General features: G+C 50.5%; 1 protein-coding gene across 1 annotated transcript in view; it reads left to right on the top strand.

Annotated features, from left to right (window-relative positions):
• The window catches only part of LOC147015450 (uncharacterized), a 44,869-nt gene extending 31,339 nt beyond the window's left edge, over nucleotides 1-13,530 (top strand). Inside the window, exons 6-9 of the mRNA XM_085849109.1 lie at nucleotides 10,199-10,324; nucleotides 10,419-11,763; nucleotides 12,167-12,236; nucleotides 12,912-13,530. Coding sequence (XP_085705235.1) covers nucleotides 10,199-10,324; nucleotides 10,419-11,763; nucleotides 12,167-12,236; nucleotides 12,912-13,057 — 1,687 coding nt within the window. The 3' untranslated portion in view covers nucleotides 13,058-13,530. The remainder of the gene's footprint in view (nucleotides 1-10,198; nucleotides 10,325-10,418; nucleotides 11,764-12,166; nucleotides 12,237-12,911) is intronic.
• The last annotated feature ends 9,751 nt before the right edge of the window (nucleotides 13,531-23,281 follow it).

Genomic DNA, 23,281 nt, shown 5'->3' on the forward strand with positions numbered 1-23,281 from the left:
TAGGACAGACATGCCGGGGGCGCACTCATATTTACAGTACATCTTAACCTTAACTTACAAATTTTACACTAAACCATGGCCCAGGATCAATGAACTCTGCAAAAAGAAAGCAGTTAGCAGGGAGCCAGGCTGCTCGCATGCAGTCTCTGACTCAAACAATGCAGGTGACAGGGAACGTGGCCGGCTGCTCACACGCAGTCCAAGGCCTTCCCTTTTGAACTGAACGCAGTGAACCACAACGGTGCATGGGCTGCACAAACGTAGTCTCCGTGCCAGCTCAAGTGGCACACACAATGAACACAACGAATGGATGGATGAATGGTTTGAACTGAACGCAAACACGGTGCACGGGCCGCCACTGCAGGCCCGTGTTGTAGCTGCCAACAGGGCAGTTCTCGCAGCTTGCAAACTGTTGCTTTCTGATCCTGGCGCACATGGCAATGAACAGGGGGGGCAAAGCAAAAATTGAACGGGGCTGGTGAACAGGGGCAGTGGGCATGGCATGGCAAAGGCAGCAGGCAAACACAGCCCGCAGAAGAAGGCCGCTGCAGGCAAACACAGCCGGCAGACGAACTGGCCGGCACAGGCCTTGCAGAAAACAGCTGCAGACGATCCGGCCGGCACAGGCCTTGCAGAAAACAGCTGCAGACGATCCGGCCGGCACAGGCCTTGCAGCACAGCAGCTGCAGACGATCCAGCCGGCACAGGCCTTGCAGCAAAACAACAGCTGCTGATGAAGTGGGCCGGCCTTTGCCTTGCAGCAACGCAGTCAGCAGATGAAGCTGGCCAGCCTTTGCCGTTCGGTGGAGGTTGGTGGAGGGAGTGCGATGGTGCTGGCCACTCGGAAGGCGGGCTCGGGCCTACCCTACGGTCTCCCTCCCAACCTATCGCCTTTGCCTGTCATTGTCTATACCCACTCCCTTAATTTGTCAAACCCCAATTTAGCCCCAACTTATTTTTTTATTATTATTATTTTTTTTACTTCCCCACTATAAATCGTCCCCTAACCCCCTGTACTGTCCTTGTTCGGCTAACCTATCCTGTCACCTAGCCTACTCCCAACCCCTACGTTCCCTTCCCGGAGGGGAACAAGGGAGAGCGAGCGTCCTGTGCCGAGGCCCAACGAAGCCTCAGAATGGCCTCCCCAGACTTCAGCGATCTATAACACAAAGTGGGTCCAGCGGCCCACAACGAGAGTGAGGGGATGGATGGTGCGGAGGGGTACATCTCCTAATCTACCCTAACCATTTAACTGTTAAACTACCCCGGGGCTTTCAACAAGCGCCTCTCGCTTAAACTATTGGTTCTAACAACCCAGAATCCCGTCGCCTGTGTTGGTGTCCTCACAATTTCGGGCCTCGCCCCCCAATTTTCTCTCCGTGCCCTCACACGGTCTCATGGCTGGGACACGTGGCTCCCTTTGGCAGGCACGACCCTCTGCCGAATCTCCCGCTATGGAACCCCCGGGCACTACACTGCCTCCGAGCCTACCAGCTCCCAAAACACCGGGAGTGCCCCCATGGCACCTCCCTGAAACGCTCACGTGGCAGGCTGGCTTCCCGGGCCCCTTTCCGAGGGTCACCCGTGCCCACAACACTGCCCACGCGGCTAATGGCGCCCCGGGCCCCCGCACCAAGCAGGCGCACCCGTGCCCACTACGCTATCCCGGCCCCTCAAAGGGCCCTTGGCCTACCACGGCCGACTAGCCTGGTGCCCGGGGTACCCACTCAGCGATACTCACTTTTCGCAGCCACGCTCCCAGCCCGTCAACAGGGCTCCTGCACCCCTCCAAACAGGTTTCGAGCCGACACTCCCACCAACAACAAAACAACCTCCATTTTTCAATTTGACTAAACCCCTAACTCACTCTACACTGACCCCGGGGTCCATTGGGCGGGAGTCACTCCTCCCCCCAATCACTCATCGCACCATGCATTCCCCATTCGCTCCACTCACACAGACCCGCTGGCCTCACTCACTCACCAACAACTCTTCAACACACACACCAGTGAACTCTGCCATCCTTCTAACTACCTCCCCTAACTAACTCGTGCTCCCACGTCGTCCCTTAAACTAGTTGCACGTTCCTTTTAACCTGCGTAGCTAAGCTACGTCCCCGCTACACATCCACAAGTCTGTCACTGTCTCTAAATCTATTCCAAAAATTATTTTATTTCCCAACCTAAATCTGGCGACAATCCCTCTAACTAATCCATTCCACGGACTCCATGAGGACTTACCCCTGCCCCATGAAGTCGGTCTAACTAAGCTAACCCCTTCCCTAACTAGTTTCCATCCTGTGCCCAGATAAGGGGTCTTCCACCCCTTGCCCAGGAATCCTGTGCACCCGAAAGTGAGGCTTGCTTTTTTTTTTCTTTGCATACGCACCAGTGCGGCAACTCACAGCTCGCGCACTTTGCACCTGCCCATGACGTCATGCAGCTGCACGTGTACCTCGTCCCTCCTTGGACGGTACCATCCGGCAGGGATACCCCTCCTGCCGGATTCCAACCCCACGTGCAGCCATGACGTCACCGTGCGCATAAAAACAAGCCCCACGTCTCGAGGGGTTCCCCACGCGAACACATGTGCTTTTCCCCTTGGAGCTTAACACACACGATCGCGTGGAGAACCCGTCCGGTCCAAATCCGTAATCCTGCCTAAACTTTGTCCGTCCGCGGGATCGGCAAATCCACCGCTGGCGTTTCCAGACCGGGACTTCACTCTCGCAAGCGAGCACGTGGGGGCCTCGTGCGTTGCACAGCACGGACCTCGTGCTCACTGCTGGGTGAACCCGGCACGGTCCACGAAACAACTACAGCCGCTACCCGGCTTTCTTTCCTCTGTCGCCGTCGTCGTCTCCATTCAACACACGCATTCCTGCGTGTAACGACGCTCACACTCCATTCCATTACATTCACACCGGGAGACGCGGCTGCGTGCTCCCGCATGCCAACCGACATCTCTCTCACATACCGCTCTCTCACACACACTGTCTCCCTTGCACTCGGCCGTTCACTCACTCGTGCCATTTTCCTCACACAAACCATACCACTTACACACGCGGGGGCACTCGCCCGCGGTTCCTCACTCACACACCGTGCCTCACTCACACACGCGGGGGCACTCATACACCGTTCCTCACACACATGCGGGGGCACTCATCCGCGGTGCCTCACTCATACACCGTGCCTCACTCACACACGCGGGGGCACTCAACCGCGGTGTCTCATCCACACACGGCGTGCTGGGAAGCACACACTCCGGCACACTCGCCACCACACAACTCACACGTGGTGCTCCATTCATACTGGCCGTTTCACTCACACACACGGCCTCTTCCACTTGCGGTGCCCCTTTTACACACGGCGTGCTGGGAAGCACGTACTCCGGCACATTCGCCACCACACCACTCACACACGGGGTCGCTTCCACACACGGGGACGCACTCACACCTTGCACCACACACACAGGGACAACCACACTGGGGATTCGTGTCCCCACAAGGGTCTCCGGGGCCTCTATACCCCCCAAGCTCTCCGTGCACCTGTCCACAGCACCCGTCCCCTCAACCTCGCAAAGCACGACCGAACTCACCTGGTCGTGACTCGCCTCAAGGGGGCATACTCCCTCCCCTCGTTCCTGGAGGAGGCCATCCAACTGCTCGCACCGGGCCTCCACCCAGTCCGCGAGCTCACCCCCATTATCCTCCACTACCTCCGTGTGTGTGTGCGTCACTTACCCCGTCTTCATCGTGTAGTCTTCCCTCCATCGTTCCCATCTCCCGTGTCTCTGCCAACTCAGTCACCTCTTCACCCTTTACCTCCCTTGGCTCAACTATTATTTCTGTCTCTTCCCTTGTTATCTCCCTCGTGCACGTCTCCGTCACCCCAATTAGTTTGTCCCTCTCGGTTACCGTCACGACCCTCGCCCAACACGTCCCCCGAATTATTTTTTCACCTGCCTCCACCGCGGGCCCGACAGCCGTTGCACTCCCTCCGAGCTCGTTCGCTCCCACACGTGGAGTCGCCATTTTTAGCTCCCTGGTCACTGCCTTCATGCCCGCCTGCAGGCTTCGGCCCATGTTCTGCTTCTCACCCCGCAGCTTTTTCGTTTCTTCCTTCATGTTTGTTTCCATTCCGTTCATTTGCTGTGTATTCGCATCCATCTTTTCGTTCATGTCTTTCATTTCATTTGTGTTTGCATCCATTTTCGTTTTCATTTCCGTATTCATTTGTTGCGCATCTGCATTCATCTTTGCCAGCATGGTGAATAGCTTGGCCATGTCGGGTGCGCTTGGGTGAGCCGATTCTGCAAGGATCGGGGGGGTTTTGGTGGAGAGGTGGAGGGGAGGTGTCATACACCGCGGCCGCCGCCGCACCCATTTCGGGCTCTGGGTTCAGTTGGGCGAGTTCGTTTTCCTGTACAACCAACATTTCCTGCACGGGGATTTCATCCTGAGCCATGGATTCTACACATTCTACATCCATTTCTAATACCCCCGGCTCCCGCTCGCCTTGAGACGCCATCTTGCTTCTCGTAAAGGGTTAATTTAGCTCGCTCGTAATTTGGAGGGAATCGGGGGTCGCTCCTCTCACCCCTGGACCGATTCCCGTGAATTTAGCTGGAGACAGGAGAGCCCGTTTTCCCGTTCTCCGATACCAGTGCCGCGAGGAGGGCGATGAGTTTATATCCCACTCCTGACACCAGTGTTGCGGATTCGCGCCCGCCGGCGTGCGAGCGGCCACGTAACTCGAATCGCGGCACGTCGCCCACCGGACGGACAATCCCGTCGTGACCCTCTCGGTCTAACGCCGGGAACTAGTCACGGGTGGACCTTTCGGCCTCACCACGATCGTGCAACCGGCCCCCCGCGTGGGATAGGGTTGCTCGCCAAATTCGACCTACCTAAGTACCCACACGGAGGGTAGACCGGGCGATCGCACCTCGCCGCAGGTCGACTTCGGACACGGGCCACTTTAAGCGACCCGTTCCGTACTATCGGGATAACCGAGCGGTGTTATCGTCGGCCTCGACGGTTCGATTAATTATCGGGCGTTTTAGCCCACGACCAACCCTTTACGTGAAGTAAGATGGAGATTCAATAAAGGAAAAGACGAAGCGAAACGGGAAAACAGTTCAACATAAAGCACATTTATTTCGCGATGAACGGAAAGCACACATATACAATTACACCAAAAGCAAATGTAAAAGAAGAAGAAACACAATAATACACAAAAAGCAAATGCAACAATGCAGATCTAACCGACTACCGAGCACACGGCAACACTTATACAATTTTACTTCACAGACGGCGCCGACAACACATACACTCAAAGCAAAAGAAAAGGACCACCCTCAAGGATGAGGGGGGTAGGCGGGCCTGGGGCTGAGACCGCGTCGGGCCTACCCGTCTGGTGATGAGCCGCAAAATGGCGCTGGCGCCCCGACTCCGCGGGCCTCGCTGGGACTGCCTGGTATGGGGTGGGAACGGGGCCCCCTTCTCGCACTATCTCAGCGCGGGGGGAAACAGGAGGGGGTTGTTGATGCTCGGGGGGGGGGTGGATATCTCCCTGTCTCGGGTCCCGCGACGAGCGTCTCCACCACGACCTCGGTCGCGCCGCCGGCCTCTCCCTCCGCAGCTCCCCGACTCCGACACGAGCACCCCCTCGACCGCCTTCGCCGCCGCCACCTCTCCACAGCTCCGTCCAACCGCCTTCTCCGACTCCGAACTCTTCACTCTCTCCCCTCCGAACTCTTAACTGCCTGACTACTACTACTACTTCTTCTTCTTTTCCCAACTCCACCGACTCCAAACTCTTACTGCCTTGACTGACGAACGCAGCCCCTTATATGCCCCGTGGCCTCGCTCCTTCACCTTCGACCCTTTACCTCCGACCCTTCACCTCCAACTGGCTCCCATTGGACCGAGGAAAAGTGGGCGTGAATGCTTTTGATCCATGAATTTGCATATAGCGATATTACTCCAACGCACCTGGAGGCGGGGCCAAATCGCCCACGCTCGCCGATAGGACGGAACAGAAGTGGGCGTGAGTCGTTTTTGATCCGTTTTCTTCGGAAAGGCCGGCGCTTTGCACCCCTGCTCGGTGCGCGCCCTGCACGAGTCCAGTATCGGTGCCCACAAACGGCGTGGGAATGACGGTGATGCGATGGTTGCGAGGGCGAGTTGTGACGGTAAGGGTCGTGGCTGTTGTTGTGAAGCGTCGTTGCGGTTGGTGGTTGTTGTGTGATGGCTGCTGAGACGTGGTTGGTGGTGGTAGTAATGGCGGCTGGTCCAAAATAAAGATAGTAAAAGAAAAACGGCTATCTAGAAGGGTCGCAGCCCGCATGAATGACATTTATTCCCTCTAAACAACGGGTTTGGGCCTAACTACACATATACTTACAGAGATATCTCACCTAAGGGACCTGAATGGTGGTTTGCGAATTTCGTCAACCACAACAGTATTTAATCACGTGGGTTAGTCGGTGGACATGCACTTGCTCCATTCTACTGGGTGGACAATAAATAACTGACACATTTATATTTCATGTTGAAATAGAAATTTAATAGAAAATGAGAATATTCATATGTATATTTAAACAAAACAGCCCTTCCAGGGGAATACTTCAGCTTATTATTACTCCTTGATCTTCAAAATAACACCCTTAAAGTGACCACCATTTTCCTGTATGTCTTGACGCACACGAACAGCAATGTTTTGCATTATTTTCCTGAAGCTTTCAAGTGGAATAAAGGTTCGTTCCTCTTCAATTTGCTTCCATAAGTCTTGAATAGTCCTTGCTCTTGTCTGGTAGGCAGTTGTTTTAAGGTACCTCCACAAGAAGAAATCAAGCGCTGTTAAATCCAGACTTCTGGCTGGCCATGGAACATCTCCAGATCATGAAATGAGATGATCGAGGAAAAGGTCCTTCAGGAATGACATTGATGCACAAGCAGAATGAGCAGTTGCCCCACCTTGTTGGAACCAGGTTTAACCATCAAATCCCAAGTTCCTTAGTTTTGGAGCAAGAAAGTATCTTATCATTTCTTTGTCGCTCAAGTATCACCGCAACAGTTGCTCCATTGGCAGCTGAAAAATAATATGGCCCAATGACTCCAGCACAAGAAATGCCGCACCACACTGTGACACGTTTGCCATGTAAAGGTTGTTGGTGGAACTGCTCAGGATTTTCTTCCACCCCGAATCGAGTGTTCTGCTTGTTAACAAAACCTGGAAGCTCAAAATTAGCTTCATCTGACATGATTATTTATTTCAATAAACCTGCCATCTTCCTCGAACATCTGAAGAAATGTGCCACACAATTACATCCTTCTTTGTCAATCATCTTAACTAAATTCTTGAACCATTTGAACCTGGTCGGGAAACCTCTGCAAATTATCCTTCATCATGGTCCAAAGGGATGTTCTCTTTCTGTCCAACGCCTGTGATCGTTTTCTTATCAAACGGCGAGGACTATGCTGAACCCATCTCGTCTTCATTTTCCCACCCTTCTTCCCTCCCATGGTACACTGAAGCTTGTGGTGAGGCAGTTGTCCTGAAACAAATTGCCTTCGCCTCATGGAAAGCAAATACAACTGAGGGCAATCTCAGTTCCTTCCACAAAGCTTGGAAAAAGTGTGTCTACCCTGAAGAAAGCCATGAAGCAACAATTTTCCAACCTTAAGTCTGAACTCACAAACCTGTCTCCCTCCTCCAAATCCTGGTGACATCTCATCAAGTCTGTTTCTGGTGGATGATCCCCCGCCACCCCCTCCCTAACCTCAGAGATGCACAGCTGACACTGCACATGAAAAGGCTGAATGCTTAAACTCTGTGTTTGCTTCGAAATCTTGTGTACCAAACACATCGCTTTCTGTACTCACCTTACCCAGTCGCATCCAGCTGTTCCGGGACTTTGTGTCCTTTTCTCATGAAAAGGTGGACAGCTTGCTGTCAAACCTCGACTCAGATTCTTCAATCGGTCCAGACGGCATCAGCCCGATTGTCCAAAACACCTCCTCTGCTGCTCTTACTCACCTTCTCTCTGTTCTATTCACCCTCTCATTTGCTCAAGGTCATCTGCCATCTGCTTGGAAATCAGCAAACATCACTGCCCTGTATAAAAAGGTGCAAAAACAGATCCCTCCCAATCATCATCAAGGTTATAGAATCCATCATCGCTTCTAACATTAAATCCTTCCTCTTCTCCAATGGCCTGATTTCCAATCACAAAATTAAATTCAGACCAGGTCACTCCACCCTGGACTTGCTGCTTCTGCTTTCCCAAAAATGGATGGAGGCCCTCAATGCCAGACATGAGATCAGAGCCATCTCTTAGACATATCGTGTGCTTTTGATACGGTCTGGCATCCTGCCCTGCTCAACAAACTCTCTTCCTATGGTATCCACGACAATCTCCACTCATGGCTCGCAGACTTCCTCTCCTGAAGCAGTCAACGTATGGCCCTCAATTTAATTCTCTCATCCCCTTTTCCTGTCCAGGCTGGAGTTCTTCAAGGCAGTCTTCTGGGCCCAGTGCTTTTCTGGTTTTCATCAATGATCTCTCCAACTCTGAAAAATCCTATTTATCTCTTTGCTGATGACTCCACCATCTGCTGTACCATGTCATCAATCAGACCGGCAAGCAGCAGCCTCTTGACTCTGCAAATCTGGATAAAATCACACGCTGGTCCAACACGTGGAACATGCCTTTCAATGCTTACAAATTTCACACTCAACATCACTCCAAAAGGACCATCTGGAACCACCCACCCTCCCTCCCCATCTACTTTCTCAACAATCCTCTTGAAGAAGTCCTTTATTTAAAGTTTTTGGTCTCACTATCTGCCATGATCTTTCCTGGGAAAGCAACATCTCCAAGCTGGCCTCCAAAGCCAGTCGCCGATTGGGCATCCTCCATCGTGCAAAGTCCGTCATTGGCATACCTGACCTCCTGACCATGTACAAAGCTTTCATCCTCCACAGTCTGATGGAGTACTTCTCTTCCCTCTGGGCTGGTGCTCCCACCTCTCACCTTTCTCAGCTGTTTCACACTGTGGAAACCAAGGCATTTCGTATCATTGGTATCTCCCATGATGAGGCTGAGTCTTTGGGTCTCTCATTCTCACACCAGAGGCAGGTCTTCTCCAGTCTCCTCTCCGACCTCCCCCCTGGATCTGTCTGCTTTCTGCACCGCCCATATTACTGCAGGGAGCTCATGGTCCACTAGCAACCCCCTTCTGGGAAAACTACCAAAATCACGAATCACTGCTCACCTTCTTTCTTTTATTCCTCTTTTTTTCCAGCTTTAGAGCAAACTCCCACACACTCATGAATCCCACTCTTCCCTCCAGGTTTTAAAAACAGCTGTTCACCACCATCTCTTATCTTGCCCTATCCAAAACCACGATCTTGTCCATGATCTTTTCATGATCCCCGTTAATCCACCCAAGCCTCCCTCCTTCAAATTCCCTGCCTTCCTTCCTGAAAGTCCCTGTAGTCATGTAAGATGTTCAGTAATGAAGTCATGTATGATGTACAGTAATGAAGTCATGTACAGTAATGTATTTTTTCATCAAGCGATTTTCAACAATCATCAATGATAGATGACTTCATGACTGTGCATCATACATCTTGTTTACCCCGTGTACCCCGCTCCATCCCTCTCCCTTCCACAGATCTCCTCATATCTCTGTTTCCCACTGTTTTGTGCTTCCTCTCCCGTCCCTCTTGTCTCCTGGTCACTTTTTATATGTTCTGTGTGTGAGCTCTTCTCTGAGCCTTTACATTGCATAATAAATAAATAAATAAATAAATAACAAGCTTCAAACACAAATGTAATGTTGTTCGGTGATCGAACCCTTATGGGTCGACAAGTGTGCGTACGTCAAAGCCACACTGTCAGCCCAGGTCGTATCTTCATACACTGTTAAACAAACTGCGATTCCATGTTGTATTTATACATTTAAAAGGTATCTCGTTTGGTGTTATGCTTTTCTTCTGGTTCAATGTTGAGCTTTTCCTGCATGCAGAGCTTTTAAAACACAGTGTGGGAAGCGGCCGCCGGATATGGGAGACAGCCGAACGTGTAACCATACAAACACACACAAACAGACACCACACTTCACATTATGTAATAGATACTGTGCTTCATTTTAGCTCGAACTGACAAGTATTGTGTTTGTTTCTTGCAGTTTTGGATGTGGCCGGAGACATTTAAAGAACATGGGGAAGAAAGAGCAGCCGTTGCTCGAGGAAGTTCCAAAAAACAAAGCCTTGGAGATGCAGAATGTGAAGGAACAGGAGGATGAAAGAACAAAGTTGTGGCTGAGAGAGCATGAAAAACTACAGGAAAGGGGTGAAAAGTTGCACCAAAAAGAGGAAGAACTGAAGGAAAGAGAACTCCTCATTCAGCTTGGAGAGCAAACAGTTCAGGGAAAAGTTGTGCAACAAAAATATGAGGAAGAGGAATGGAAAAAGAGAAGGAAATGCAGAAAGAAATAGAGAAAGAACAGCAGAGGACAAGCAAGGAAGAGGAACTGAGGAAAAAGATGAGGAGGAGCAAATGGAAAAACATGATGAAGAGAAAAAGAAAAAAAACTCTTCAGAGTGGAGACGAATAGAAGAGGAAGTTCGGAGAGAACTCGAAGAATTTGAAAAATGGAGGGAATCGGTGTATCAGGAGCATGCACGTAGACACCTTGAGATCGAACAAAAAGAGCAAGAGGTGTTAAAGAGTGAGCATGTGGTGGAGAAATTACAGAAAGGGATTTCTGAACTCGAGGAAATGGAGTGGGAAAAACGGGCACGATTCGAAAAAAGGAAGGTGTTAAAAGAAGGGGAAATAAAACATCGAGAGATTGAGACGTGCCAACAAGAGAAGGAGATGAGAGAACGAGAAAAGGATGTTGAGGAAATGGCGAGAGTGATGTACCAACGAGAAGAGGAGGAGCGGAGGGAACAAGAGAGATTTTTAGAGAGAAAAAAAATAAAAGAGGAAGATTTTTTCCTTCGAGAGAAAGAGGCACATCAGCTGGAGCAGGGGATTAATAAGAGGGAAAACGATGTGCGCACACGGGAATACGAGGTGTGGAAAAGTGAGGAAAGAGAGGAAACACGACGAGAGCAGGAAGTACAAAGACGAGTCGAATGTGAAAAGCAGAAACAACTCGAACAAGAAAAGAATCGAGGAGTTGAACAGGAAAAAGAGTCGGCAATGGATCAAGAACTCGAGAAACCCTTTCAGAAATCCGACGAGACCAAAAAGGAGGGGAAAGCGAGTCTTGATGTGGAGGACACAGAACATGTGGAAAAACTTGCTGATGGGAAAGTGCATCAACAGCAAAAACAGAATGAGACTTCCCAAGAGTGGTCTCAGAAATGGAATGACAAGCAACGGCTGAAGCAGCAACAGAAACAGTTGTTCAAAAAGCAAATGAAGAAACAAAGCAAGGCAGCAGAGAAAAGTGTTTGGGTTGAAAGGAAACCCCACGGTGTTCACGGGACGCAGCAACAACAGAATCCTCGCCATGATCATGGCCTCCAACAACAGCAACAACATACACACCACATTGTTGAAGAGTTGCAGCAACAACAGAAGCCTCCCCGTGATAATGAAGCAAAACAGCAGCAACAACAGCCACAGTATGTTATTCAAGGGTTCCAGCAGGAACAAAAACCTTGCGCTGATCAAGGGCTGAAACATCAGCAGAAGCAGCAAGGTGTTGATGGGCCACACCATATTCAGGACCTTCAACAGGTAAACATCCATCAGTACTTTGTCGATGAAGGGATGAACATTCTGGGTACAAACACAGCTATCCTCAAGATGAAGACCTGAAGTTGAAATAGATTTTAGCATTTAGTCTTTTATAAACATTGCTGGAAATACTTCCTTTGATGAAGAAGAATATCATTGATTGCGAAGATAATTGTAATTATAATTTTAGTGGGAAAGGTAACTTATTGCTGCGGTCATCCCCATGCAGGATAGATCGCAATAATTTTAACTCCCTTGATTGGATGAGATCAAATAATTCACCTTTTCATTGGTTACCTGTTCTATCAGTGCATTTCCTTCTGTGCCACATCCTGAACAAGTTATCAAACTGATGAACACAAAAATATATTTAATCTTTCATATTTTTATTGTTTTTCCAAAGACCCCTCAGAAGAGGGGCCCGTTCCCTCCACCACCACCCAAGTACAAGAAACCATCTTACCGGCTGGAACGTAAGTTACCAAGATCTTGCCTTACATTACAAAATATTCCAAACTTTATCTAAATTACATGTTCTTCACCTCCATCGTGTCCCATTTGGTCTGTGCTTCAGAAGTGTTGAGAACAAATGAATATATTGTTTCACTGGAAGCCAGACAAGCACCAAACAATTATTCCAATCAGTGGAAGTCTGGAATGAGTGTTAACATATCCATAAAGAAATCGTTGTGAACACCAAGATGTTCATTAAAATTGTTTGAAAAATCAAATCTTTACAATCCCACCTTCAATCATCGACGGGTGACTCGAGCTGCCTCCCACGAAGCAGTCCATCCTGGTTCGCTTCGACGTCATCAGATGAGGTTTTGTTATTTCAGTTTGTGCAGTAAGTGGGGATTTGTGGGCTCTGTATGAAGCACAGAAATGATGGACCAAATTGCCTCAATTCCCTTGTTCGGTGACACAGTGGGATTTGGTGATGAAGAAAATCAAGATGTGAAAGTGGAGGGGAAGGTGAAATAAAACATGAACTGAAATGCACAAAATGAGGGAGACGGAGAAGCACAGAGAGATCGAGAGAGAGATATTCATTCCAGGATTGTGTTGGAAGGCAGAATAATGATGGAGATTATGATGACAATGCTCTTGAGTGATTTTGACTTCCTTTTGTTGATGTTTGTGTGCAGAGGAAGAAGTCCTCGTGATGCCCGCTGGAGAGGAGGATGCCATGTTTGGGAGTGACTCTCTCATCACTCCATCATATAAGCTCTCCAGAAATGCAAAAAGATACACCAGGCTCATGCAGATGGCCGATTCAAAATTTTTCAACTGAACGGTGTCCAGAACTAAGGTACGATAAACACTCTGGACTTATTTCATCAACTGAATCCTTTTTTGTCCATGTTTGTCAATCTGTCACTTCCTTGTTAAGACTATCATGATGAGAACTTAATAACTATGACTGTGGAAAATTTAATAATTCAAATGAATACATAAAGAAGGTGAGGTCCCTCCCTGATTCACACAATCAATGCCAATCATGAAGGGAACTACAGATATGTTCACTTGGTGTTCATTCCTGGACATCATGCGTGACCTTGTTACTGAACATCATACATGACTTCATTACTGTCCATCATACATGACTTCATTACTGAACATCATACATGACTTCATTACTGAACATCATACATGACTTCATAACTGTACATCATACATGACTTCATAACTGCACATCATACATGACTTCATCACTGTACATCATACATGACTTCATCATTGTACATCATACATGACTTCATCATTGTACATCATACATGACTTCATTACTGTACATCATACATGACTTCATAACTGCACATCATACATGACTTCATTACTGTACATCATACATGACTTCATTACTGTACATCATACATGACTTCATTACTGTACATCATACATGACTTCATTACTGTACATCATGTGTGACTTCATTACTGTACATCATCGTGTATGTATATATATATATATATATATATATATATATATATATATATATATATATATATATATATATATATATTGCTGTAAATACTTCCTTTAATGGAGAAGAATATCCTTAATTGTGAACATAATTGTTACGATAATTTTGGTGGGAAAGTTACCTTCTTGGCACAGTCATCCCCATGTCGGATAGATCACAAGAATTTTAACTCATCTTGATTTAACTCTCCCCCCATCTCTCTGCCCCCTCTCTCGTCCAGCAGCGTCGTCTGATATTTCAGATAATTTGTTCAAATTTGCATAAAAGCACCGAAATGGGCACACATGTCGAATAACTAGTACGTGCCCGTAAAAAATAATAATAATAATAATAATTAAAAAATTATAATAAATAATTATTCAAACCGCGAGCAACAAACAACAACCACACAGGCCGTTTCTTCGCTCTCGCGTGCCTGTAAGGGCGTGGCCCGGATTTTCACACATTATTCGCAATTTAGTTTTAATACCCAATTATTCAATTAGCGCCAACGTATTTTACCTTTTCGCAATGTCGTGGCAAGGAAAAACAAAAAGAGAAGAGAAGAGAGAGAAAAAAATTTACTTCCTGGTTCGGAGCATACCAGCACTCTGATGTTACCGAAATTTATACACCGTCTAACATGAAAACGATCATAACTTGGGGCATTGTGTTTATCTATAAATGCGCAAAAGAAATTGAGAAATTATTAGAATACACGGTCATCATTATCCGGAAGCCCGTACGTTGTAACCTGTAATGGGGAACGTGGCTGAGGTTCCCTTCCCCATCGGCCACGCCTACGCAACAACGTGTCTCGTCATTGGTTTGGTAAATAAATAGCCGTAACTTGGGAAGCACCAATATCAAACCTTGAAAAGGCAAATCCTCAGGTCGAAAGCAATATATCTGGCAAGTTTCAATTCGATCGGACCAGGGGTTCTCAAGAAACAGCGGTCACACCCCCACACACACACTGACACACACACACACACACACACACACACACACACACACACACACACACACACACACACACACACACACACACACACACACACACACACACACACACACACACACACACACAGCTGTAATTATAGATGGATGTATGCTGACCAAGGCACAATCTCGGGTGGCTCCATATCTCGAATTGCTCGGAATACATTATTCTACATGTGTACCAATTTTCGTACTTTTATGTAAATTTGAACAATCGGTTTGCTATGCTGCAGTCCGACTCTTTGTATTCCCTCTCTTTGTATTTTCATGTGGTGTCCAAGGACATCTCCACTCATGGCTCGCATACTTCCTCTCCTGTCGCAGCCAACGTGTGGTCCTTAATAGAGTTCTCTCATCCCCTCATCCTGTCCAGGCTGAAGTTCCTCAAGGCAGCATTCTGGGCCCTGGTGTTTTTCTGGTTTTCATCAATGTTCTCTCCAACTCTGGAAAATCCTCCTCATCTCTTTGCTGATGACTCCACCCTCTGCCGTACCATCTGTCATCCCTCATTTCAGCAAGCAGCAGCCTCTTCGCTCTCTGCAGATCTGGATATAATCACAAGCTGGTCAAACATGTGGAGCACGTCCTTCAATTCTGACAAATCTCACACTCTCACTATGTCTCTCCGAAAGGACCGTTTAGAGCCCCCCCCCCCCGCCATCGACTTTCTCAACAAACCTCTGGAAGGACTTTGTCAATCAGAAATCTGCTTCGTTTTTCCAACATCCTTCACTCCTTCCAGCTTACCAAACCCACTTGTAGATTCCCTGAGAAGAACTTCAATCAATATCGAATTCAAATCCTGTTCTTAAACCATTGACTGTAAAAATTATTTTAAATTTCTCTTCTCATTGCTCGACCTGAAGGAAGGTTCCTTTCCAAAAGCATCTTTCCTTGTTTCTCCAACCTTGGTTTTTCATTTCACTCCAACATCCAATCCTCCACTCTTCAATTATTTCAGTACGAGAAGCAAGCATCGCAACAATGACTGCATTCTGCCCCCCCTGTACCTGCGATCTCACAGTCATTGTGTTGTACTTCAGTCAGTTGTCCGTCTTATTTGGTTCAGAAGGACACAGGTCAAGCCGATGAAACCTTTGCCGCCCCTGTGTGAAGCGGGGCCATCGCCGTAAAATACAAAACACACAGGAAATGGCGCTTTGTGTTGAGGCGCGGCGGTGATGGTCATGTTTAACCCTTGACCAGTCAAAGATCCCCGGGGGTTAAAGACAGCACGGTAAGCCTTGATCTCATTTGCTGTTTCTCACCTGTCTCTCTCTTTCTCTTTCCTCCAGCCCGCTCCTCTCCCCCCCCCCCCCGCACACCTTCCCTCTCTCCCCAATCTCCCCCTCCGTCCCTCTACCTACCCCTATCTCTCTGCCCCCTCTCTTAGTATTTTCCTGTGGTATCCAAGGACATCTCCACTCATGGCTCGCAGACTTCCTCTCCTGTCGCAGCCAACGTGTGGTCCTTCATGGAGTTCTCTCATCTCCTCATCCTGTCCAGGCTGGAGTTCCTCAAGGCAGCGTTCTGGGCCCTGTTATTTTTCTGGTTTTCATTAATGATCTCTCTGGAAAATCCTCTTTATCTCTTCGCTGAGGACTCCACTGTTTGCCGTACCATCTGTCATCCATCATATCAGCAAGCAGCAGCCTCTTCGCTCTCTGCAGATTTGGATAAAATCACAAGCTGGTCCAACACGTGGAGCATGTCCTTCAACTCTGACAAATCTCACACTCTCACTATGTCTCTCCAAAAGGACCGTTAGGAACCCCCCCTCCCCCATCTACTTTCTCAACAATCCTCTGGAAGAAGTCCTTTTCTTTCAAGCTTCTCGGTCCCACTATCTGCCATGATCTTTCCAAGGAAAGCCATATTTCCAACCTGGCCTCCAAAGCCAGTCACCGACTGGGAATCCTCCATCGTGCAAAGTCCTTCCTCAGCCCACCTGAGCTCCTGACTACATACAAAGCTTTTATCTGCAGCCTGATGGAGTACTGCTCTCCCCTCTGGGCTGGTGCTCCAGCCTCTCACCTTTCTCGGCTTCACCCTGTGGAAACCAAGGCATTTCGGATCATTGGTATCTCCCACGATGAGGCTGTCTGTGGCCTCTCACTCTCTCACTGCAGGCAAGTCGGTGGTCTTTCTGTCCTCTCTGGTCTCGCCCCCCTCCCCGATCTGTCTGCAATTTGTCCCCATCATATTTCCGCAGGGCGCTCAAGGTCTGCCAACAACACCCTTCTGGAAAAATACCAAAATCACGAATCACTGCTCACCTTCACTCTTTTATTCCTCTTTTTTCCCGCCTTTGGAATAAACTCCAAAACTCTGTTTAATCCCATTCTTCCCTCCAAACCTCCAAAACAACTGTTCACCACCACCTCTTATCTTTCCCCATCCAAATCCTCAATCTTTTCTTACCCCGTTAATCCACCTCAAACCCACCTTATTCAAATTCCCTGCTTTTCTTCCTGAAAGTCCCTGTGGTGTCCATCTTGTATACCCCATGTTCCCTTCCACAGATCTCTGAATGTCGCTGTTCCCCACTGTTTTGTCCTTCCCTCTCCCGCCCCTATTGTCTCATGCCCCCATTGCTGTGTGTTGCGTGTTAGCTCTCATACGAGCCTCAACAAGGTCTACAAAAAAAATCATTGTGGCCTGTTAAGTCAAGGCACAGTTGAGCAGGCCAAAAAACACAGCGCCTTCAGGCCTAGCTACATAACCTAGGGTACGCCTTCAGACCCCAGAGAGTGAGGTGGCCGAGGATAGCCTGATGAAGGATATAATTAAATAAGGCTGTTCATTACGTATTGTTGTGGTTACCAGATTCGCAAACCACCATTCAGGTCCCTTAGGTGAGGTATCTCGGTAAGTGCATGTGTAGTTAGGCCCAAACCCGTTGTCTAGTGGGAATACATGTCATTTATACGTGCTGCGACTTCAGGATAGCCGTTTTTCTTTTACTATCTTTATTTTGGACCAACCGCCATGATCACAACCACAACATCAACCACCAACCACAACGCCGCTTCACCACAACCGCCACGACCTTTACCGTCACAACTCGCCACCATCGCATCACCGTCATCTCGCGCCACTCATGGGCACCGATGCTGGACTCGTGTAGGGCGCACGTTGAACAGCGTGTACAAAACCACGGATTTTCTGCTTCAAAAACGGATCAAAAACGACACACGCCCACTTTTTGCCGTCCAATCGGTGAGCGAGGGGCGATTTGGCCCCGCCTCCAGAACGATCGATATATGCAAATTTGTGGATCAAAAAGCCTTCACGCCCACTTTTTCTCGGGCCAATGGGGAGCGAGGTGAAAGGTCAAAGGGAGGGGGTCAAAGGCGAAGTTACGGGGGGATAAAAGGACGGTGTTCGTCAGTCAGAACGAGAGAGTGAGCAGAACGAGGTCGGAGAGTCAAGAAGAGGAGAGTCGGAAGCAGAGGGTCAAGACTTCGCGGGCGGTGGAGCTGCTCGTCGTGTGCGTTGGAGTCGGAACGGAGGGGACGGAGCTGTGGAAAGGCGGCGACACCAGACGAGGGGGTGCTCGCGTCGTGCAGGAAGCTGCACCCGAGGGAGGCCGACAGCGCGACCTGGCCGAGGTGGAGACGCTCGTCGCACATAATAAAGATCCTCTATACCCCGAGCATCAGCAACCCCCTCCTGTTTCCCCCCGCGCTGAGATAGTGCGACCAAGGGGGCCCCGTTCCCACCCCCTGCCAGGCACTGTCCACGAGGCCCGCGGGTTGCGGGGCCATCGCCGCTCCGCGTCTCATCACCAGACGGGTAGGCCCGACCCGGTCTCGGCCTCAGGCCTGCCTCATTCTTGAGGGTATTTCTTTTCCTTGGTTTTGGGTATGTGTTGTCGGCGCCGTCTGTGAAGTAGAATTGTATAAGTGTTGCCGTGTGCTCGGTAGTCGGTATTAGCTCTGCACTATGTTTTCACTTTTATGTTTGCTTTTTGTGTAAATGGAATTGTGTTTTCTTTTTTCTGTGTGCATTTGGTGGAATTGTATTTGTGTGCTTCCCGTGTGCCGAGAATAAATGTGCTTTATTGTTGAACTGTTTCCCGCTTCGCTTCGTCATTTCTTTCTTTGAATCCCCATCTTGCTTCACGTAAAGGGTTGGTAGTGGGCTGAATACGCCCGATAATTAATCGAACCGTCGAGGTCGACGATAACACCGCTCGGTTATTCTGATAGTACGGAACGGGTCGCTTAAGTGGCCCGTGTCCGAAGTCGACCTGCGGCGAGGTGCGATCGCCCGGTCTACCCTCCGCGTGGGTACTTAGGTAGTTCGAATTTGGCGAGCAACCCTATCCCACGCGGGGGCTGATTGGCTCGATCGCGGTGGGACCGAAAGGTCCACCCGTGACTGGTTCCCGGCGTTAGTCCGAGAGGGTCACGACTGGATTGTCCGTCCGGTGGGCGACGTGCCGCGATTCGAGTTACGTGGCCGTCGCACGCCGGCGGGCGCGAATCCGCAACACTGGTGTCAGGAGTGGGATACAAATTCATCGCCCTCCTCGCGGCACTGGTATCGGAGAACAGGAAAACGGGCTGTCCTGTCTCCGGCTAAATTCACGGGAATCGGTCCAGGGGTGAGAGAAGCGACCCCCGATTCCCTCCAAATTACGAGCGAGCGAAATTAACCCTTCACGAGAAGCAAGATGGCGTCTCAAGGCGAGCGGGAGCCGGGGGTATTAGAAATGTATATCTGTAATAATGTAGAGTCCATGGTCCAGGATGGAATCCCCGAGCAGGAAATGTTGATTGTGCAGGAACACGGACTCGCCCAACTGAACCCAGAACCTGAAATGGGTGCGGCAGCGGCCGCGGTGTATGACACCTCCCCCCCCCCTCTCCACCAAGACCCTTCCCCAACCCTTGCCGAAACGGCTCAGCTGAGTGCATCCAACATGGCCCAGCTATGCGCCATGCTGGCGGCAATGAACAAACAAATGAATGAAGTGAAAACGACGATGGATACAAATACAAATGAAATGAAAAACGAAATGAAAGACATGAACAAGCAAATGAATGAAGTGAAAACGACGATGGATGCGAATACACAGCAAATGAGAAAAGAAATGAAAGAACTACGGGGTGAGACGCAGAACATGGGCCGATGCCTGCAGGCGGGCATGAAGGCCGTGACCAGGGAGCTGGGAATGGCGACTCCACGTGTGGGAGCAAACGAGCTGGGTGGGGGTGCAACGGCTGACAGGCCCGCGGTGGAGGCGGGTGAAAAATAATTCGTGGAACGTGTTGGGCGAGGGTCGTGACGATGACCGAAAGGGAAAAATTAAATGGGGAGACCAAAACGTGTGAGACGAGACACGAGGTGACGACAACAGAAATAATAGTTGAGACAAAGGGAGGTAAAGGGTGAAGAGTTGGCAGTGACGGTAGCCGGGAAGGGAACCATAGAGGAGAGACTACACGAGGAAGACGGGGTAAGTGACGCACACACACACACAGAGGTAGCGGAGAGAAAATTGGGGGGTGAGCTCGCGGAGCGTGCAGGGACCCGGTGCGAGCACCTGGATGGCCTCCTCCAGGAACGAGGGGAGGGAGTATACCCCCTTAAGGCGAGTCACGACCAGGTGAGTTCGGTCGTGTTTTGCGAGGTTGAGGGGACGGGTGCTGTGGACGGGTGCACGGAGAGCTTGGGGGGTATAGAGGCCCCGGAGACCCTTGTGGGGACACGAATCCCCAGTATGGTTGTCCCTGTGTGTGTGGTGCAAGGTGTGAGTGCGTCCCCGTGTGTGGAAGCGACCCCGTGTGTGATTGGTGTGGTGGCGATGGTGCCGGAGTACGTGCTTCCCAGCACGCCGTGTGTGGATGAGGCACCGTGTGTGGAAGAGGCCGTGTGTGTGAGTGAAACGGCCAGTGTGGATGAGGCACCGCGGGTTAGTGCCCCCGCGTGTGTGGGTGAGGAACCGTGTGTGGATGAGGCACTGTGTGTGGATGAGGCACAGCGGTTGAGTGCCCTCGCGTGTGTGGGTGAGGCACCGCGGGTGAGGGCCCGCGCGCGAGTGAATGGAGCACCACGTGTGAGTAGTATGGTTTGTGTGAGTAGTGAGGCACGCGTGAGTGAACGGCCGTGTGCAAGGTCGCTGTGTGCCAGGGAGACCGTGTGTGTGAGAGAGCGGTATGAGAGGGAGATGTCGGTTGGCATGCGGGAGCACGCAGCCGCGTCTCCCCGTGTGAATGTGATGGTGTGGACTGTGTGCGTCGTGACACGCAGGTATGCGTGTGTGGAATGGCGACGGAGACGGCGACAGAGGAGAGAAAGCCGAGTAGCGGCTGTAGTTGTTTCGAGGACCGTGCCGGGTTCACCCAGCAGTGAGCACGCGGTTCGTGCTGTGCAACGCACGAGACCACCACGTGCTCGCTTGCGAGAGTGAAGTCCCGGTCCGGAAACGCACGCGGTGGATTTGCCGATCCCGCGGACGGACAAAGTTTAGGCAGGTAAATGGATTTGGACCGGACGGGTTCTCCACGCGATCGTGTGTGTTAAGCTCCAACGGGCAAAGCACATGTGTTCGCGTGGGGAACCCCTCGAGACGTGGGGCTTGTGTTTTTTTCTGCGCACGGTGACGTCATGGCTGCACGTGGGGTTGGAATCCGGCAGGAGGGGTATCTCTGCCAGATGGCACCGTCCAAGGAGGGACGAGGAACACGTGCAGCTGCATGACGTCACGGACAGGTGCAAAGTGCGCGAGCTCTGAGTTGCCGCGCAGGTGCTGGGCATGAAAAAAAAAAAAAAAAAAAAAGCCTCACTTTCGGGTGCAAAGGATTCCTGGGCAAGGGGTAAAAGACCCCCTTACCCTGGGCACAGGATGGAAACTAGTTAGGGGGAAGGGTTAGCTTAGCTAGACCGACTTCATGGGGCAGGGGTAAGTCCTCATGGAGTCCGTGGAATGGATTAGTTAGAGGGATTGTAGCCAGATTTAGGTTGGGAAATAAAATGAATTATTTAAGACAGTGACAGACTTGTGGATGTGTAGAGGGGGTGTAGTTTAGCGACGTAGTGTTAAAAGGAACGTGCTACTAGTTTAAGGGACGACGTGGGAGCACCAGTTAGTTAGGGGATGTAGTTAGAAGGATGGCAGAGTTCAGTGGTGTGTGTGTTGAAGAGTTGGTGAGTGAAGTGGAAGCATGTGCTTGGAGTTGTGAGTGAAGCCAGCGGGTCTGTGTGAGTGGAGTGAATGGGGAATGCATGGTGCGATGAGTGATTGGGGGGAGGAGTGACTCCCGCCCAAGGGACCCCGGGGTCAGAGTAAAGTGAGTTAGCTGGGTTAGTCAAATTAACAAAAATGGAGGTCGTTTTGTTGTTGGTGGGAAAGTAGGCTCGAGACCCATTTGGAGGGGTGCAGGAGCCCTGTTGACGGGCTTGGGAGCGTGGCTGCGAAAGGTGAGTATCGCTGAGTGGGTACCCCAGGCACCAGGCTAGTCGGCCGCGGTAGGCCATGGGTCCATGGGGGGCCGGGATAGAGTAGTGGGCACGGGTGCGCCTGCTTGGTGCGGGGGCCCGGGGCGCCATTAGCCGCGTGGGCAGTGTTGTGGGCACGGGTGACCCTCGGAAAGGGGCCCGGGAGGCCGGCCTGCCACGTGTGCGTTTCAGGGGAGGTGCCATGGGGGGCACTCCCCGGTGTTAGGGAGCTGGTAGGCTCGGAGGCAGTGTAGTGCCCGGGGGTGCCATAGCGGGAGAATCGGCAGAGGGTCGTGCCTGCCAAAGGGAGCCACGTGTCCCAGCCAGGAGACCGTGTGAGGGCACGGAGAGAAAATTGGGGGGCGAGGCCCGAAATTGTAAGGACACCAACACAGGCGACGGGAATCTGGGTTTATAGAACCAATAGTTTAAGCAAGAGGCGCTTGTTGAAAGCCCCGGGGTAGTTTAACAGTTAAATGGTTCGGGTAGATTAGGAGATGTACCCCTCCGCACCATCCATCCCCTCGCTCTCGTTGTGGGCCGCTGGACCCACTTTGGGTAAGATCGCCGAACTCTGGGGAGGCCATTCTGAGGCTTCGTTGGGCCTCGACACAGGACGCTAGCTCTCCCTTATTCCCCTCCGGGAAGGGAACGTAGGGGTTGGGAGTAGGCTAGGTGACAGGATAGGTTAGCCGAACAAGGACGATAAAGGGGGTTAGGGGACGATTTATAGTGGGGAAGTAAAAATAAAAAAAAAATTAAGGGGGCTAAATTGGTTCTTCACAAATTAAGGGAGTGGGTATGTACAGTGACAGGCAAAGGCGATAGGTTGGGAGGGAGACGGGTAGGTAGGTCCGAGCCCGCCTTCCAAGTGGCCAGCACCACCGCACTCCCTCCACCAACTTCCACTGACGGCAAAAGCTGGCCAGCTTCATCTGCTGGCTGTGTTACTGCAAGGCCTGTGCCGGCCAGTTCATCTGCTGGCTGTTTTTCTTCGAGGCCTGTGCCGGCCTGGTTCTGCGGGCTGAGTTTGCCTGCAGCGGCCTTCTTCTGCGGGCTGTGTTTGCCTGCCACCTTTGCCATGCCCACTGCCCACGTTCACCA

This window comes from Eptatretus burgeri, chromosome 12 (assembly GCF_056783735.1).
Source record: "Eptatretus burgeri isolate ZD-2024b chromosome 12, Ebu_testis_v1, whole genome shotgun sequence".
Lineage (NCBI taxonomy): Eukaryota > Metazoa > Chordata > Myxini > Myxiniformes > Myxinidae > Eptatretus > Eptatretus burgeri.